At 45.7% G+C, this 17,899-nt stretch overlaps 1 protein-coding gene across 7 annotated transcripts in view; it reads left to right on the forward strand.

The window, feature by feature from the left end:
- The window catches only part of RREB1 (ras responsive element binding protein 1), a 144,553-nt gene that overhangs the window by 61,178 nt on the left and 65,476 nt on the right, over window positions 1-17,899 (forward strand). For 6 of the 7 annotated variants that reach the window (XR_010112377.1, XM_063605137.1, XM_034961403.3 and 3 more), the window contains exons 2-4: window positions 8,617-8,735; window positions 13,064-13,186; window positions 13,812-14,024. Coding sequence is in view for 6 of the 7 variants with exons in the window: in XM_063605137.1 (XP_063461207.1) it covers window positions 13,854-14,024 (171 nt within the window). In the remaining variant the exon portion in view is untranslated. The remainder of the gene's footprint in view (window positions 1-8,616; window positions 8,736-13,063; window positions 13,187-13,811; window positions 14,025-17,899) is intronic. The other variant, XM_055113160.2, reaches the window with a different exon arrangement.

Consider the following 17,899-nt stretch of genomic DNA (forward strand, 5'->3'; position numbering starts at 1 on the left):
CTGTAATCCCAACACTTTGTGAGGCCGAGGTGGGAGGATCACTTGAGGTCAGGAGTTTGAGACCAGCCTGGCCAACAAAACTCCATCTTTACTAAAAATACAAATTTAGCCGGGTGTGGTGATGCACGCCTGTAATCCCAGCTACTCGGGAGGCTGAGGCAGGAGAATCACTTGAACCCAGGAGGCAGAGGTTGCAGTGAGCCGAGATCATGCCACTGCACTCCAGCCTGGGTGACAGAGTGAGACTCCGTCTGAAAAAAAAAAAAAAAAAAAAAGATTCCCTATGTCATGTGCTTTTAAAGTTATGCTGTAATGGTTTATTCTTGCACATGCTTTTGGAATCTTAAGGTATTATGCAGAGAGGACAAGTGTTATGCAAGATAGATTGTCCCCTTAGAAGTGCAGAATCTGGAAGTCAGAAGAGTCTTCTAACCTGGTCTCCCACCCATTGCCGGACTGGGGTTTTTTGTTTGCTTTTTAATTAACTAGTGGTTACCCACCCTCTGCTTGAAGACTCCTGGGGACAGCGAGCTCATTACCTTATCTGGCCTGTATCCATCTGAGGGCTTAGTTCAAAGCTCTGGTTTAAAGAATCATGGAGCTCCAGATTTGTGGAGCTCTTGTTTGTGCCTCATTCTTTCCATGGTGGACCTGTGCAATGAGTGTGCCCCTCTTCCACACACCAGTCCTGCAGCTTTTGTAGCTGGCTCTTGTCTCCATTCTGTTAGCCATTTCCAGTTTTCCCCTTGACTTGGTTTCCCAATCCTCTAGCTTGCTAATGACCCTTCTCCGAATGGTTTTTCAAAGACCCTTCTTGTGGTACAGTGGAAAGTACAAGATTTTTGGAGTCAGACAACCCCAGGCTAGACTCCTGGCTCCGCCCTTTAAGAGCTGTGCTATATCTAGCAAATAACCTAATCATTACCTTACAAGATGTAGGGGAGGATCAAATATACGTAAAGTGCCTAGCATATTTCTAGCATAGAGTTTATGTCACAAGTGTTAGTGCCCTAGGTTATCAGGGAAGTGGGTGCTCTGGAAAAAATATAATTGGATGCACATTAGATTTCCAGTATACTCTGACTTGAATCCTGTTTTCTGTTACTTACAGCAACATTCTTTTCTGTTTTCAAATTCCTCAACCAAGGTGTGTTGTGGAGGCCTCTTCCTACCCTTTCTTGCACCTGGGTCTACCTGATAAGCCAGGAGAGCAGATCTTAGGGTGGGACAGGGCAGGGGAGCTGCTCAACTTAATTCCCTGCGGGACATCTTTAGCCTTGGCCCAGGAGACCCTGCCTTGCCCTGGGGGTAGGTGAGGGTGCCCTGTGGGCCCTCTGCCCCTGTGGTCCAGCATGGGTGCTTCCTTATTACAGCATAGTCCACCTTGGGCACCCAGAGTAGAGGACGATACATGTTTCTGCTAAGTTAGGCAAGAAAGTGATGAAATACCAGGGTCCTGGCAGGCAGGCTGAAAAACAATGTTTAGGAAAAGTCTGGCTTTTTTGGGGAAAGGGCCAGGGACTCAACTCTTCCCACAGCTGAGCGCCGAGGGTTGCTGTGTCCCCTCCCAGGGGAGCCGGGTGCTGTGTGACAAATGGCTGCCATTTAGCAGCTGTGTCTTGGCCTTGCAAATCTGGCAGTAGTTAGATCCTGGCAGGAAGACATGCTCCCTGGAGAAGAGCTACAAGAAGTGGAGTCAGCTTCTTCATAGTCCTCATGTACTAGCAGGAAAGCTTATCACTGGGACTGTGCCCCATTTCCTTCCTTTAAAGAAGCACAGAGCCTTGCAGAGAGGTGCAGGAAGAAGAATGGGGTACCACAGGATGGTTTTATCTGGCATTGTCCAGAAAATCTCCCCAGCTCTCCCGTGGATCATGTTTTAAATACTCAATCTGACTGACGTAGATAAATTTGGTAGGCAGGGACCCTGTCTCCCCAGTCAATGTGTGCCTCCCTGCTGAAGTTATATTTAATGTAATAATTTAAATGTCCAAGTGATTTTTAAGAGAAGCTGCTTCCTGCATGGAACCTATTACTCTGCATTAAGCTGCTCCTTCCCCCACACTTTACAAAATATTGAAGTTTTCCTTTACCTAAGAACAACCGACATTGCTTTTGAAAAGGAGCATCAGTAGCTTGTGTTATTTCTAATAAAATGCTCCAGGTCAAGACCAGCGGGGTATTTGAAACCTAGTCAGAGTAAGGAGCAGACACCCTGGCCTGTGAGAATGACCTCTGATTTTCCTTCCTCCACCCTCTGGTCCCGTTAAGAGATAAACTGTAGTAGACAGTGAGCAGTTTCCAAGGCTGTAAGAGGGAACCTCAGGGCTGCGTGTCTCCCCTTGAAGTCATCTCCCTAACTGTTCTCCCCGTCACCTGCCCCTTGTTGCTCACTCCTCACTGCCCAGGAGCAGCAGAGAGGTGAGGGAGGGTATCCGGGGCCACCAGGAATCCTGGCTGAAGGGCTCAGGTTTGGAGGTGATTCCACAACCACCTCCAAGGAGCTTTTCGGGAAGTACCACAGGCTTGGCAACTGCTGTTTGCTGGAGAGAAGGCTTTTAGGATCCAGGGCTGCGTGAAGGCCCAGGCCATGTGGTTTTGCCAGCCATGCACTGCAGGCTGGGCTCGCCTGTCTGAAGCCTACCTCTGATGTGTGTTTGTTCCTGAGGAAGCCCTGCATAGATCCATTCTTCCCTGTCCTTTATTTATTATTATTTTTATTGTGGTAGATAAAGCCAGAGTTAGAAATGGGGATCTTTGTCTCTGACCCAGGGCCTTGGTTTTTGCTCTGGAGGTGTATGATAAGCCAAGCAGCTTCTCCCAAATCCTCACTAAAGGAAGGTTTTCAGTGAGATCCTGAGCTTCTTCATGAGCTGGTTCTCAGGGCTGGATGGAAGCCTCCAGAGAGCTGTTAACTCAGAAACTCACACTGCTGCACCAGCCCCCAGAGGGTTTCTGACTCAGTAGGTCTGGGGTGGGACTGAGAATTTGCATTTCTAATAAAGGGCTGGATGCTCTCATGCCCTTGGGGTTTGGTGGAGGGCCTGCCTCGTGTTGGTGGATCTTCTCTGCAAGGTCAGCTCATCAGATAGGACTAGACTGTTCAGGATTCAGGCAGAGCCTCCTTTGCTTGGCTGCTTCTAGAACACAAGGGTATAGAACGTGAAGTGCCCCATCACTTTGCAGAGCAAGCGTAGTGTTTCCAAACTCTTGCCCGCTGCAACGAACCTTTTAGACTGAGGTGGAAGTCCAGTTCTGCCTCCTGCCAGGGAGAGGAAGGCAGAGGTGAAGGGGGAGGAGAGCACTCCTCCTTCCTGCCTTGACGGGGACGGAAATGGAAAGCCAGGGGCAGAGCATCTGGAAGGGCAGCAGTGATGCAGAGCCAGATTATTAGAAGTCAGAGAACGTGACTAAGGGAGCACACCTGTGCTCTCCAGCCATGGGCCAGGAGTCACACACTTTTCCAAAAGAAATTTAACAGAGTTCAGCAACTGGATTTATTACATTGCTCTACCACGCAGCAGCTCTAGGATCTTGGAGACAAGTGACTCAGTCCCTCTCAACCTTTGTCTTTGTGGCTGTACAGTGGGAACAATCCTCATGGTTGTCATTTTGAGGATTAAATGAGACAATGCATGTGGCACATGGTGCTCAAAAATGGTTAGCCATGATGAAGTGTGATGGGTGTGATGGCAAAATTAGAGGTGAGTGTGTCCTGGAATTTGGAACCACGAGCCATGGGTCAGTGGGAGTCATGTGGAACGTGGCCATGAGGGATGAGGTCAGGAGAGGGGTGCAGGCAGATATTCTGGGGCAAGGAACTGAGCAGAAAGGGTAACCAAGGGGACTGGTGTGCCACGGGGCCAGAAGGTGGACTGAGGCCAGAGCATGGAGACCCTTGAATGGCAGGTTAAAGAGCCTGACCATTAGTCTTTTTTTTTTTTTGGAGATAAAGTCTTGCCCTGTTGACCAGGCTTGAGTACAGTGACGTCATGCTAGCTCAGTGCAGCTTTGAACTCCTGGGCTCATGCAATCCTCCTGCCTCAGCCTCCCAAGTAGCTGGGACTGCAGGAGGGTGCTACCATACCTGCCTAATATTTAAATTTCTTGTAGAGATGTGGTCTCACTTCGTTGCCCAGGCTGGTCTCAAACTCCTGGTCTTAAGTGATCTTCCCACTTGGCCTCCCAAAGTGGTGGGATTAGAGGCATGAGCCACTGTGCCTGGCTTGCTGTAGTCTTGAGAGGATGAGAGTATAGGAGTGTTCTGGAGCTCAGAAGATACCCAAAGAGGAGGCCGACATATATATCTTGGGTCCCAAGTTTGCTGCCCCCCTTCACCTCTGCACTTTTGTCTTGAATGTGGCCTGTACCAAGGGATGCACCCCCCCCCCTTCCTTTTTTTCTGTATCAGAGATGGGTTTTGCCTGTGTTGCCCAGGCTGGTCTTGAACTCCTAACCTCATGTGATCCTCCTGCCTCTCCGTCCCAAAGTGGTGGGATTATGAGCCACCATGCCCAGCTCTCCCCAATCTCTTAGGAGTCCCTTCTCACCCAGGAAGAGAAGATCAGAGTTGGACGAAGCAGCTCACGGTGCCCCATGGTGTAGGGGCCTGCTCTAAGGCTCCTGTCTTACCAAAGCCTGTGCCAGCCACGGGTTGTCGGTGGGGGGCGGGGGGGGGGTGACTTTCGTGGGTTGCCGCCCTATCCAAGGCATAGCCTGGACCCTAAGCCAAGAAACACATCAACTTCCTGGAACTCAAAGCCGTCATCACAGCTGTCTCAGCCCTCAGAGCACATGTGAGGTGGTTAGAAGAGATGGTTTTGCCCCGAGCTTTGCAGGCAGAACAGGCATGGCCCTCGTGGAACATTTAGCCTGGTTTGATTCTGTCCCCAGCCTAGCCAAGACTCAGCCCATCCTTCAAGAGATGCCTTTGCTATTTGTCAAGCTCCCTCCTGGCTCAGACCATTTTAGTGTATGATCTCTTAACTAAAACTTTTAGCCTGTCCTGGGTTGGCCTGAACTGGTCAACTAGGCTCTTACATAGCATGGGATCAGCCATCCCAAGTATTTGAGGGTGTTCTGGAGACTCTGCACTGTGCGCATCCTGGTCAAGTGTTGTAAAACCCACTGTTCTATCGTCTGTGGGAACATTTTTTTCAGGGCCTCAACCATCATCCTAGGCATCTAAACTTATTCCACATTTCCTGGGGGCCTTAGGACAGAGTTTAGATTTCACTTCAAGAACCCTCAGGAGGCTGGGGCGGTTTGGATCACCTTAGGTCAGGAGTTCGAGACCACCCTGGCAAACATGGCGAAACCCCGTCTCTACTAAAAATACAGAAACTAGCTGGGCGTGGTGGTGCACGGCTGAGGTAGGAGAATCACTTGAACCCAGGAGGCGGAGATTGCAGTGAGCCAAGATCGCGTCACTGCACTCCAGCCTGGGCGACAGAATGAGACTCTGTCTCAAAAACATGAAGAAAAAAGAACTCTCAGGTTTTTGCCTATAATCCCAGCACTTTGGGAGGCTGAGGCGGGTGGATCACTTGAGGCCAGGAGTTCAAGACCAGCCTGGGCAACATGGCAAAACCCTAAAAACCCAATTTTAGTCTCAACTAAAAATGCAAAAATTAAAGTTAGCCGGGTGTGGTGGCACACACGCCTGTAATCCCAGCTACCCGGGAGGCTTGAGGCACAAGAATCGCCTGAACCAGGGAGGCAGAGGTTACAGACTTTCAGCCTTGGCGACAGAAAAAAAAAAAAGGGGGGAAAGAAAGAAAAAAAAGGAAAGAAACCCTCGGGTTTTTCAGAAGCTGGGATGCAGCCCTTATCTTTCATCTCTTCATTGCTGTCTCCTTAGACCTGGAGACCTGCCCCTTAATCTTCTGTTTCTGGCTTTACATAGCATTGTCCCTTATCTCCCCCGGGGCTTGGGGGCTGGCCTTTCCCTCCCCCCACAGAGGGACTTCCGCCCTCTCTTAGTCCTCCTGCCTCCATTGGCTTTGCGTAAATCTTGTGGGAGTGCAAATCCAGAAATTCAGCAGCCTCCACCAACAACCAGACCCAGGCTTTCTGTCACATTTCACCTACAGGAGTCATCTTTAGGGTGCTACTAGTCTTTCTTTTTTTTTTTTCTGAGGCATTGTTGATGGAGGTAAGGGGTGTCTTAAAGTTTCTTCTAATAACTCTTTTGTACTTTTCCGCTCTTCAAGCTCTGTGACTCCCTCAGGCCTAATAGAACCCAAAACAAACAGCCTCGTGAACTCTGGCTTTATATTGCAAGACATTCTCAATATTCAAATCATTTACACCCAAGGGCAAGAGGATGGAAGTTTCAAGGTCAAGTCTCTCAGCCTAGCCGTCTTTCTCTCAAACCATCCTCTCCTTGCTGTCCCGTGTGCTTCCAGGACGCTCTCCGGTGGACCTTTTTTTAAGGTGTCTTTTTAAAATGAAGGGAAATAAAATAAAATGAAATGAAGGGGAGGCAGCAGGTCTAAATTTTAATGGAAGTCTTAGCTACATGCTAGAAAATCTTAATTCTAGACACTTGTTTAGACTCTGAAGTGTGTTTATTGTATTTATTTATTTTTTTGAGACAGACTCTCTGTCGTCCAGGCTGGAGTGCAGAGGCGCAATCTCAGCTCACTGCAACCTCCGCCTTCCGGGTTCAAGTGATTCTCCTGCCTCAGTCTCCCAAGTAGCTGGGATTACAGGTGTGCACAAGATGTTCAGCTAATTTTTGTATTTTTAGTAGAGATGGGGTTTTGCCATGTTGGCCAGGCTGGTCACAAACTCCTGACCTCAGGTGATCCACCTGCCTCAGTGTCCCTAAGTGCTGGGATTATAGATGTGAGCCACCGCGCCTGGCCTATTTATTTATTTATTTATTTTAATTTTTGTTATATATTTTTATTTTGAAGTGTGTTTTTATTAATTATGAGTAAAACTATGGTTCCTGCTATTTATTTGGAGATCTTGGCAGTTTCTAGAAAAAAACCAAAGGGCTATTCCTTTTCAGGCTTTGTTCCTAATAAAATTTGTTATTAATTAAAATATGAAAAAAGAATAATAACTGCTTTTTTTTAAAGCAATATTTAATTTCACCTTAGATGGGTGAAGATAGTCTGAAAGGATGTTTGTGCATTTCTGAAAACTCCACGGGTATTTTTCATAAAATGGGCTTGATTCATAGTTTACAAGAGGGCAGGTCATGTGTCATGCAAAACAGGGATTCTTACCCTGCTGTCCCTGGGTGGGTTTCTAGGGTCCCTGACCCTCCTGGTACTGAATGAAAATGTTGAGTATAGAGTATGTGCATTGTTTCAGCGGGGTGGGATGGGGGGGTATAATGTCTAGTTTGAGGGTCTCTGCATTCCCTTCTGTGGGACAGGGTCCGTGCCTGTGGGTTAGTCCTGAGGTTCATGGTGACAGCTGTGTGGCATGGATGGGCAGCTTGTCTGTAGATGCTCCAGAAGGGGAATAAAAGTGAGAAAATATGCCAAGCAGTTGTTTCTCGCCCGGTGTTGTCCGTGTGGGGTTTATTTTACCTCTGAGTTTTCTCCCAGTTTTGTGCTCTTCACGTTAGCTGAGGGAGGCTGTGTTGAGAGCCAGAGAATGTGGCCACATGCTGTAGCTCTGGGAGATGCTGCATTCCAGTTTTCTCCCAGCACAGGGCTTTGAAGCCCTTGACACCCCAGAGCAGACTTGCTCAAACTTTTGAAGGGCATGTGTAATTTGAGATGTTTTCTGCATCTTCCCTACAGAAAGGAAAAGGTCTGCATTTGGTCCTATTTGACGTGTGTTACCAACACTTTCTCCTCACACCTGCGAGAGGATGTAATCATCTCTCCTCTACTTTAAGGCACTGTTTAGTTGTATATTTCTTATTATTTATTTTTTGAGACAAGGTCTGGCTCTGTTGCCCAGGCTGGAGTGCAGTGGTGCAATCTCAGCTTACTGAAACCTCTGCCTCCTGGGCTTAAGCCATCCTCCCACCTCAGCTCGAGTAGCTGGGACTACAGGCGCATGCCACCACACCCAGCTAATTTTTGTGTTTTTTATAGAGACAGGGTTTCACCATGTTGTCCAGGCTGGTCTCGAACTCCTGAGCTAAACCATCTGCTCAGTCTTGGCCTCCCAAAGTGCGGGGATTACAGGCATGAGCCACTGCTAGTTGTATATTTCTTAATTTCTTCAACTGTCTTATTTTTTCCGCCTCTGTTTCTGATAGCACTAATTGCTGCCTTGCTTTTCTCATGTTAAACTGGCAGTCTGTAGGTATCTGCTGTGAACATGCCATTAGGATGCACGAAGCTCCCCCCGGAGCCAGTGGTCCGAGCCATTCTCACATGGTGCTGCCCTTGACGTTATTGGAATGTGCCTGGGGGATAGGGGTGTTCCTGTCTGTTCAAGGCACACTCAGTTCCAAGCTCTTACTTGGATGTTAATGGGACAACTCTGGGTGGAATCAGCCTGGCTCCTGGCAGCTTGCTTGTAATTGCAGGCAAGGGATGGGAAGTGTTTTCTAGTCCTAATTGGTGACTCCCGGTGATGTTGAGCAGAGGCCCATTTCTGGTCTTAATCCTCTTTTAACATCACCTTTTCTTATTTTTGTAGGTTGCTCCAACTGTGTGTTCCAGGAGTGGTGGCTCTGAGGTGTGACCCTGCCCACGTTTGGGCCCAGCCAGGTTCAGCCCCCCAATAAGGAGGGCAGCTTGATAACACAAAGAAAACAGGTTAGTGAAACAGTTTTCACTCGCAGTGAGTCACAATAATGTTGAACGTCGAGTCTTCCCATGCCCTCCTCTCCTACCCTCCCTACCTCCCGTTTAATTGTCATGCCCTTTCCAGGTCCTCCTGAGGCTTTGGTGCAAAATCGTGTTGAAATTGTAACTAGGCCAGGCATGGTGGCTCACACCTATAATTCCAGCACTTTAGGAGGCTGAGGCGGACAGATCACTTGAGGCCAGGCATTCAAGACCAGCCTGGCCAACGTGGTGAAACCCCATCTCTACTAAAAATAAAAAAAATTAGCCAGGCGTGGTGGTGCGTGCCTGTAATCCCAGCTACTCAGGAGGCTGAGGCACGAGAATTGCTTGAACCTGGGAGGCAGAGGTTGCAGTGAACTGAGATAGTGCCACTGCACTACAGTGTGGGCAATAGAGTGAGACTGTCTCACAAAAAAAAAAAAAAAAGGAGGAAAGAAATTGTAACTATAACTTGTTAGTTCTTGATCTGATGGGCCTGAAATGTGGGATGAGAAAGGGTGCCAAGGGTTTGTCTCAGGAAGCAACACTTTGGACATCTCTTTTTTTTTTTTTCCTTTTCTCTCCCTCCCTCCCCTCCAAATCCAGACCATGTGTGTTAAAAACTGGAACACCAGGTTCATCTGCTTGGTAATGTTGATCATATCCATGACTTGGGAACTTCATCTGGGTTCCCAGTGCTGATTCCAGTTGGAAGAGATTATATTAGAATATGACCAGTGATATTTATTTTTAAGAGACAGGGTCTCACTCTATCGCCCAGGCTGGAATGCAATGGTGTGATCATAGCTCACTGCAGCTTTGAACTCCTGGGCTCCTGTGATCCTCCCACTCGGCCTCCCAAGTATCTGGGACTACAGACACATGCTACCATACCTGGCTTCTTTTTTCTTTTCTTTTCTTTTTCTGTCTTTCTTGTCTTTCTTGATGGAGTCTTGCTCTGTCACCCAGGCTGGAGTGTAATTGGGCTATCTCAGCTCACTGCAACCTCTGCCTCCTGGGTTTAAGCGATTCTCCTATTTCAGCCTCCTGAGTAGCTGGGATTACAGGCATGTGCCACCACGCCCAGCTAATTTTTGTAGTTTTAGTGGAGACGGGGTTTTGCCATGTTAGCCAGGCTGGTTTCAAACTCCTGACCTTAGGTGATCTGCCTGCCCTGGCCTCCCAGAGTGCTGGGATTACAGGTGTAAGCCACTGTGCCCGGCCCCGGCTGATTTTTATTTTGTATAGGTGGGGTCTTGCTGTGTTTCCTAGGCTTGTCTCAAATTCCTGGCCTCAAGCCATCCTCCCACCTCAGGCTTCCAAAGTGCTGGGATTACAGGTGTGAGCCACCACACCTGGCCTTATTTTATAATAATAACATATATTATTACTAATATTGGAGTGATGTCAGGGAGAAGAAATGTTGCAGAAGAAAGAATGAAAAGTCTAGGATTGTAAATATCCAGAAAGAAAAAAATGCTTCGTGAATAGACCATAAAAATGTTAGAAATGGTCTTTTATTCCCTGAGATTGAGTATCAGAGGGTTTAGGTTGGTTAGTTTGGGCTGTTGTTCCAAAATTGTCCAGGATGTGGTTATAGGGTAGATAGGACCAACTAATACTGGCCAGCTTGCTCTGGTTCGATGATCATGTAGAAGAGCCCGCATGTTATGGTGGGTTTTTTCTAACGTAGAACAATGAGCTCCATTGTGCCTTGCACCAGCTTCTTCCCCTTCTTCCCTGCTCTGTGGTCCTGAAGGAAGAACTCAAATAGAAGACATAAGAACAAGCTGAAGTACAATCTTGTCACAGCCCAAGGGGCTGGTTGTTAGTTGCTTCTGGAACAGATTCTCAGGGATGAGGCCAGTGACTCTATTCTTTTTTTCAAACAGTGTAGCTAGGAGTTTCATTTTATTAATTACGCTTTCAGATTAGAGATGAGTCTCTATTTTTTTTTATTGTTATTTACTTAAAATAGGAAAAGGAAGTAAATGTAAGTGATCTTGGTGTCATCAGTGGGTAGTGTCACACTTTATACTTTATCCCCAAGGAAGAAACATGTTTAGCAAATATCTTCCTGTCCAGACAAAATGGCAAACAACAAGGCTTTTCTCCTTTTCAAGTGGGATAAGCTTTTGCAATTTTCAGCCCTTACATTGGTTAACTATACTGACTGTTGCTAGGCTTTCTGTGTTTAAGACACTTAGGTAGTTTGCAAGAATGTATCTTTGATAACATGACTGAAAAGAGTTCTTACTGGCAATTTGGCTCTGTTTAGTGAATGTATTTTTTTCACTTTGCTTATTATTTCCCTCCTCTCCACTTTCTTCCCTTATTCAATGATAGAATTAGAATTTTTTTTATAACTTACAATTTTACATTTAGTCTTAAAGGTGTTTAACCTGTTCCCAGACTTGAGCAAACTCTAACTCTACCACATTTTTCTTTCCTTTTTCTACACACATACACACACATTTTGTTGTTTGTTTGTTTTTGCTTTTAAAATTTGAGATGGGGTCTTGCTGTTTTGCCTAGGTTGGACTTGAACTCCTGGGCTCAAGCAATCCTACCGCCTCGGCCTCTGAAGTAGCTAGGAGTAGCCCTCTTTTCTAAATGTAGTAATAGGACAAAAGCAAGATCATCTTCAAAACTCATAGTATAAATTGGTGGAAAGTTTGTAACAATTACAGGAAAGAGAGATTTCTAGTCAGTTATGTTATAATTCTCTGTACATTAAAATTGTGACGGAGATATACGTATTTAAAAGGAGGTGAGTTCAGTATTGAAGGTATCCATTTATGAATCAAGTATGTAATTATGTGATTGATTACAAAAATTCTAGGGACTGATGACTCTCTTTTTAGTAGTCCATTAAGAAAAAAGTGTGTACACACTCATGTATGCACTTTGTGTCTACATGTTTTTTCCCTATAGAGAAATCGCCCAAAATAAACCTTCAAAGACAGTTAAAAACAGGAAGTTTGAAACACAGTTTTTTTTTTTTTCCTTTTAATTTTTAAAAATCTTTTGTAGAGATAGGGTCTTGCTGTGTTGCCTAGGCTGGTCTCGAACTCCTGGGCTCGAGTTGACCCTCCCACCTTGGCCTCCCAAAGTGCTGACATTACGGTTGTGAGCAACTGTGCCCGGCGTGAAGCACAATTCTTCGTAAATTTAAAGGGTCTGCTAGCATGGGGAAATGTCATGGAAAGATGAAAGTGTAGATGTTTTTTTTGGTGGGGGCTGTAGCTTTCTTCTCTTTATGGAGAAAGATGTGGGCAAAGAGGCTGGATCCAGTCTCAAATTGTATGTTTCTGCGGTTAGTCCTTTTACCTACCAGTTGGAAAACCATTCGATTCACATCTTCAAAATGTCTATTAACAAGGAAGGTACATTTTGTCTCTTTACAAGACAAGTGCTTTCCCTAAGATTCCCTTTTGCCCTTTTGGTAAGAATTTAGGCTGGTACTGCATGTTTGTAGCTGCTCTGGGTGGTACCATTTCTCATATGCTAGGTCATATCCCCTAAAGTTGGAGGAGGAAGCCATGAGAAATCATATTCTTCCTTGTGTTGTTCCTACACGTTCTCTTTACAGCTGAGATGATGAGCTTGATCTTCAGCTGCTGTTGTGGACTCGTAGAATTTATTAGCACACTTTGTGGGATAATAGGATATTAATATCCAATTACCTTATGGTAGGGCTTCAGCTGTAGAATATCCTCCTAGTTAAAATGAGGGAAGCAGTAGACTTCATACCTACTGACTGGACCTGTAGCCATAATAGTCTAGTTGCAAGGAACACACATGGCCTGAAGAAGTAAATTGTGACATGGCCATGGGCCATAGTTTTCCCTTTGGTCATTCTTTTCATGTCGCCAGGTTTCTTTTAGGTCTGTCCTGAGAGTGTGTAAACTCAGCCTTTAGTGAATGCCTGAACTGTTTTGTCTTTGGTCACTTTTAGGTAAAGGCGTGAGACGGGTCAAGTGGAGCCTGAGCATCCTTGCAAGGGACTGAGGCACAGTGTGAAAGAAAATCTGATGCATGGGCATAAATATGAGCTTTAGAAAGTAAAATTTTACTGCAGAGTCCTTTTGGCTGTTGGGAGTGTGCGTAACAGGCAGTACTGTAGGGGTTAAGATAAGGTTGAGAAACAGCTGCAGAATGTGGTTTTGGAAGAAAGAAAGGCAGACATTGCCTCTCCTTTGTGCTCCTTGCATTGTTGTGAATATAGTGGTCTAAGATTATAGCAAATAAATGATTTCAGTTTTTTCTTCACTAAGTGAAAAGATGTTCACTTTGGGCCTTTGCTTCCCTTCCAGTGTCAACGAGTACTACCAAGAGAAGAAGACAAGAGGTCAACACAGACTCATTTTCTACTCCGTGTGAATGATAGCTACAGCAGGGGAAAGTTTCATAGTCTATCAGTGGGTCAGAAAATGGAGGTAATCAGCAGTGTGGCGGGAGGGTTCTTCTTTCCATTTTCTAGGGTATGTTACCTGCTTTATACATATTTTTTAAGAAACAGGCTTTGATATGTCAGTTTGAAATTTGTTTGTAACTCTGATAGCGTTGGCTTCTCAAATCTCTTATAAAATTCAGGCTCCCCATCAGAATCACTGTATTGCAGCAGTGGAGTTAAATGAAACCTGATGTTTCTCATCACTAGTTTTAGGTCTGGAACATTTGTGTAGTAGTGAATGAGCCTAGGTTCTTAGGAGGGTGCTGCAGGGCGGCAGCTTTCTGGGCTTTGTCATTGTTGGCTTGGCCTTTCCCACTCTGCCAAACCCAGATTAGGAAAGGTAGAGAAACCTGCCTCTCATGAGTTTGAGTCCTATTGGTAGTGCACACTCAGAAAGGAGGCAAGGTAACTTCGTCCTTGGTATGCCAAGACTTGGTTTAAATGAAAGCTTCCGTCACTCTGGGCGTGAATGTGGCCTTTAACTGGAGAAAGACAGCATTGGATGTTTTTGACCTGAATTACAATTAGAGTAGCCATGGCCAGCGCCCCCTGGCAATGACAGAAGCCTAAACTTCCCCATGATCACATCAGCAATTTCCAATTTTCAGTTTTATAGCAGAGGCTTCTTAGAAGCTTAAACCCCTGTCCCAATGACGTCAAGTTCGCCCGTTGGCTTGGAAGGTTCAGACCTATCTTCCATCAACACCATGATGTCGGCGGTCATGAGTGTAGGGAAGGTCACAGAGAATGGCGGGAGCCCCCAGGGGATCAAGTCCCCCTCGAAGCCTCCAGGACCAAATCGGATTGGCAGAAGGAACCAGGTAAGTGTTCACACCTAGTGGTGACCTCTGGTGGGTTCAATCCATGAGAACATTGGGAGATGTTTCCGAGTTTCCTATGATAAAACCTTGGAAGAATTGGGAATAAAACGGACATACCCAGAGGCCTTGATCATTTTTCAAGGGCAAAATTTTTATGGCTTATGTTAGTTTCCTTTCATGGAGAAGGTTTTCTTTGCTTTGGTGTCGATGTTGGTGGAAGTGCCCTTATTTTTGGCCCCACCATTGGATTTTAACTCAAGCTTTCTTCACGTGATGGCCATGGCAGGGAACATGACTGATTTCTCTTCTGTGATGTGGTTTGTTTCCTCATTCACACAGCTGGCTATTTTTAAGTATCTTCAGATTAGGTAGCAAATAAGTATTGCCTGTGCTAGGGCTGCCGTTTAGCTTTCTATCCTTGAAAAAGCACAGAATTTGGCTTCAGATAATTCCAGTTAAGACGCTGTTTAGTCGTCTTGGATTTTCATTGGGCATCAGATCAGAACAGGGTGAAGTAAATAGGTGAAATTGAGAAGGGTTAATGCTGTTACAAAAGTTTATGTCTTCTCTTTTGGGAAATAAATGAATCTTCAATGTAAGATGGGACATTTCCTTGAAAAGTTGTTGCTGTCTTGGCAACATACTGTTGAACAGAAGGTAGGTGGAGGAAGGAGGCAGAGCGTGGATACTTCTCATTTCAACTCTGGATCCATGTAATACGAGTTGACTTCCTCGTGTTTAAAGTTTGGTTTAACTGATTTAATGAGACTATACTAAATCCCTGGAGAGAAGGTGGTCTTGCGTTTGTCTAGGAACCAGCAATGGATGAGAAAGCAAACCTGCTGGGCTTTTGTAAACTAATTTTCTTTTTTTATAAATAATCCTACTGTGGCTGTCCTTATACAGAATTCTCTGAGTATTAATATGATGGTTTTCTATAAATTCTTAGAAGTAGAGCCTTAATTAAGGCATTTGATACAACTTGCCCTACAAGAAAAGTTGTACCAGCCCCAAACCCTGCCAGCAGTGTGGGGGAGGATGCATTTCTCCACACCTTGCTGAAGAATGGGGACTTGGCAGAGTTCAGTGATGTTTTAGGGTTGGAACATTGATTCCTTTCTCTCTCTTTTTTTCCCTTTTCTCCTTGTGCCTCTCTTCCTGTGGGTGCCTGAGAAAATACTCAGCCTGTATGACTGTGGCCTGAGTCGAGAAGGAGTGCTAGCTCTGAGAAGAAAAGGTTTATTTCCACTCTCATGTGACTATCCATCTATCCATCTCTCCATCCATCAGCCCATTGGACAATATGTACCCAGTTCCTATATCCAGCTAGCTACTGTACCAGGTGCCAGGCATTTGGGGAAGAATAAGACAGACAAAGTTGTCGTCCTCATCCTTCTGCTCTACCAGGAACAAGTGAAGTGATAGGAAGAGCTTTTCCTCAAATAGCTCTGAGTTGTCCCAAGTCCAGCCTCCAGATCAGAGACCGTGGTTAGGGCCCTGGAGGATGCCCACAGCACCTCCCATGTTTGCATGCTAACTGGAGGCTGCCTCTTCAGATGTGAGGAGGCAACTGTGCAGGTGGGGCAGGGCTGCCTTTCATCCCCCTCCTTTCTTCTCCAGGGATCTGGTATGCTGAGTTTGCTTTTGAAATGGAGGTCCTGGCCAGAGGTAGCCTGGTAAATACAGTTCTTAATCTAAAAAAACAAAACTCAGTGGGGAGAGAGTATGGGGAAGAAGGAAGCATTCTCCTTACCTGTGGACTAGACAGGGAGTGCTGAGAGAGGGAGCCTGGGGAAAGTCCCACTGGTGTGAGCTTAGAGTTCCAGGAGAGATTAGCCACAGCCGGATGCTGACAAGGGTGCCAGATTGTTTCATTATGGAATGGTTAGTTATCACATTAGCTGCTAATTTTATCTTTCAGCTCAGGAGATGTGCTCCTTCCACCAGCATGGCTGCAATAACTGGATTCAGAATTCTCCATTAGGGTGCTGGGCGTGGTGGCATGTCTCTAATCCCTGCTACTTGGGAGGCAGAGGTGGGAGGATTGCTTGAGCCCAGGGGTTCAAGGCCAGCCCAGGCAATATTATGAGACCTCCATGTCCTATAAAAAACAAAAACAGAATTCTCCAGGAGGGCCTCTCTTCCAGTATCACAGTGCTGTCTTTTCTAGTAGGTTCATTTTATTATTATTTATTTTTATTATTATTATTTTTTTAAATAGAGACAGGGTCTCTATTTCTCACCAGAGCATGGTTGATTCCTAGTTTCATAAACTATACAGCTAATGTGTGTAAACTGTCTTGATTGCTGTGATAGCTGGCTTTTTTTTTTTTTAATTATAAAAAAAACTTTTTGCAGAGACGAGGTTTCACTGTGTTGCCCAGGCTGGTCTCAAATTCCTGGGCTCAAGCCATCCTCCCACCTCAGCCTCCCAAAGTGCTGGGATTACAGGTATGAGCCACCATGCTTGACATGGTTCATTTTAAAAGATTGCATCTGGGTCTGTAGACCTCCTCCCATATAACTTGGATTTTGTGGACCTGTATGATGGCCTGCAGCACAGCACTGCCAGCCTCAGAGAAGGCTGGGGTGTCAGTTCATGAGTCACCCCAGAGTCAACACAAGTCAGCCCCACCAGCCGCACAGTGTGCCTGCTGTCTATTGCAAGGTGAATGCAAGATGATTTTTTAAACAAATTTGTCTCCCTGTGGCTGGTCACTTGGAGGCCTTTTTTTTTTTTAAAAAAAACATGTATTTACATCCTATTGATGTATCACCATCCTGTTGGTGACTTTAAAAATTTTATGTATGTAAAATTGCCTATCTACTAATTTGACAACAATACCCCGGAGATGGAACTCATCCCCAACTTTTGGCCTGGCTGTGAGACATCCCTCCTTGTTATATCTTATTTTGTTGCTGTTGCTTTTGTTTCTCCCCACACCCGTGCCCCCATGGGGGTCCTTGGCCAGCTCTACTCCGACTGCAGTTGTAGAACTGGGCAGAGAAGGTGTGACACCCCCTCCCCCATTATACCTCAGAAAGAACTAGAAGTATGATAAATGAGTAAGACTGGGAATTTGTTTTTTCCACTGTCTCTAGGATGTTCATGTTTTGTAGAATCCATATCCTTAATTCTTTTTGTGAGAAAATGTAGAGCATACCTAGTTCTCAGACCCAATTCCATAGATTAGAAAAAAGTTTTGGCCGGGCACGGTGGCTTATGCCTGTAATCCCAGCACTTCGGGAAGCTGAGGCGGGTGGATCACCTGAGGTCGGGAGTTTAAGACCAGCCTGGCCAACATGGCAAAACCCCGTCTCTACTAAAAATACAAAAATTAGCCAGGTGTGGTGGCGCACACCTGTAGTCCCACCTACTTGGGAGGTTGAGGCAGGAGAATCATTTGAACCCGGGAGGCGGAGGTTGCAGTGAGCCAAGATCGTGCCACTGTACTCCAGCCTGGGCAACAGAGTGAGACTCCATTTAAAAAAAAAAGAAAAAGTTCCTATTGCTCAGAATGAGACTTGTTTGTCTTTGAAGAGGAGTGAGAGGGAAGGTGGCTGTGAGCTAGACATCATCATGCCTTCATTCCACCCGTCTGGTTTATGGCGCCATTTGCTTTTATAGTCTTCAGGGTGACTTTTATTTTCATCATCTCCCATAAGCAACCACAAGAGTGTTTCCTTTCCGTGCCTTGGGGTTAATCCTTTTGGTCAGACTTTATATAGAGCATAGTGGCTTAGGGCATGGGCTGTGGAGCAGCTGGCCTGGGTTTTAATGCTGTGCCTACCACTTAATAGTTCTCTGACTTGGGGCAGGTTACTTGCCTCTGTGTACCCCAGTTTCCTCGTCCAGAAAATGGGATCCATAATAA

The sequence above is a fragment of the Pan paniscus genome, chromosome 5, assembly GCF_029289425.2.
Source record: "Pan paniscus chromosome 5, NHGRI_mPanPan1-v2.0_pri, whole genome shotgun sequence".
Lineage (NCBI taxonomy): Eukaryota > Metazoa > Chordata > Mammalia > Primates > Hominidae > Pan > Pan paniscus.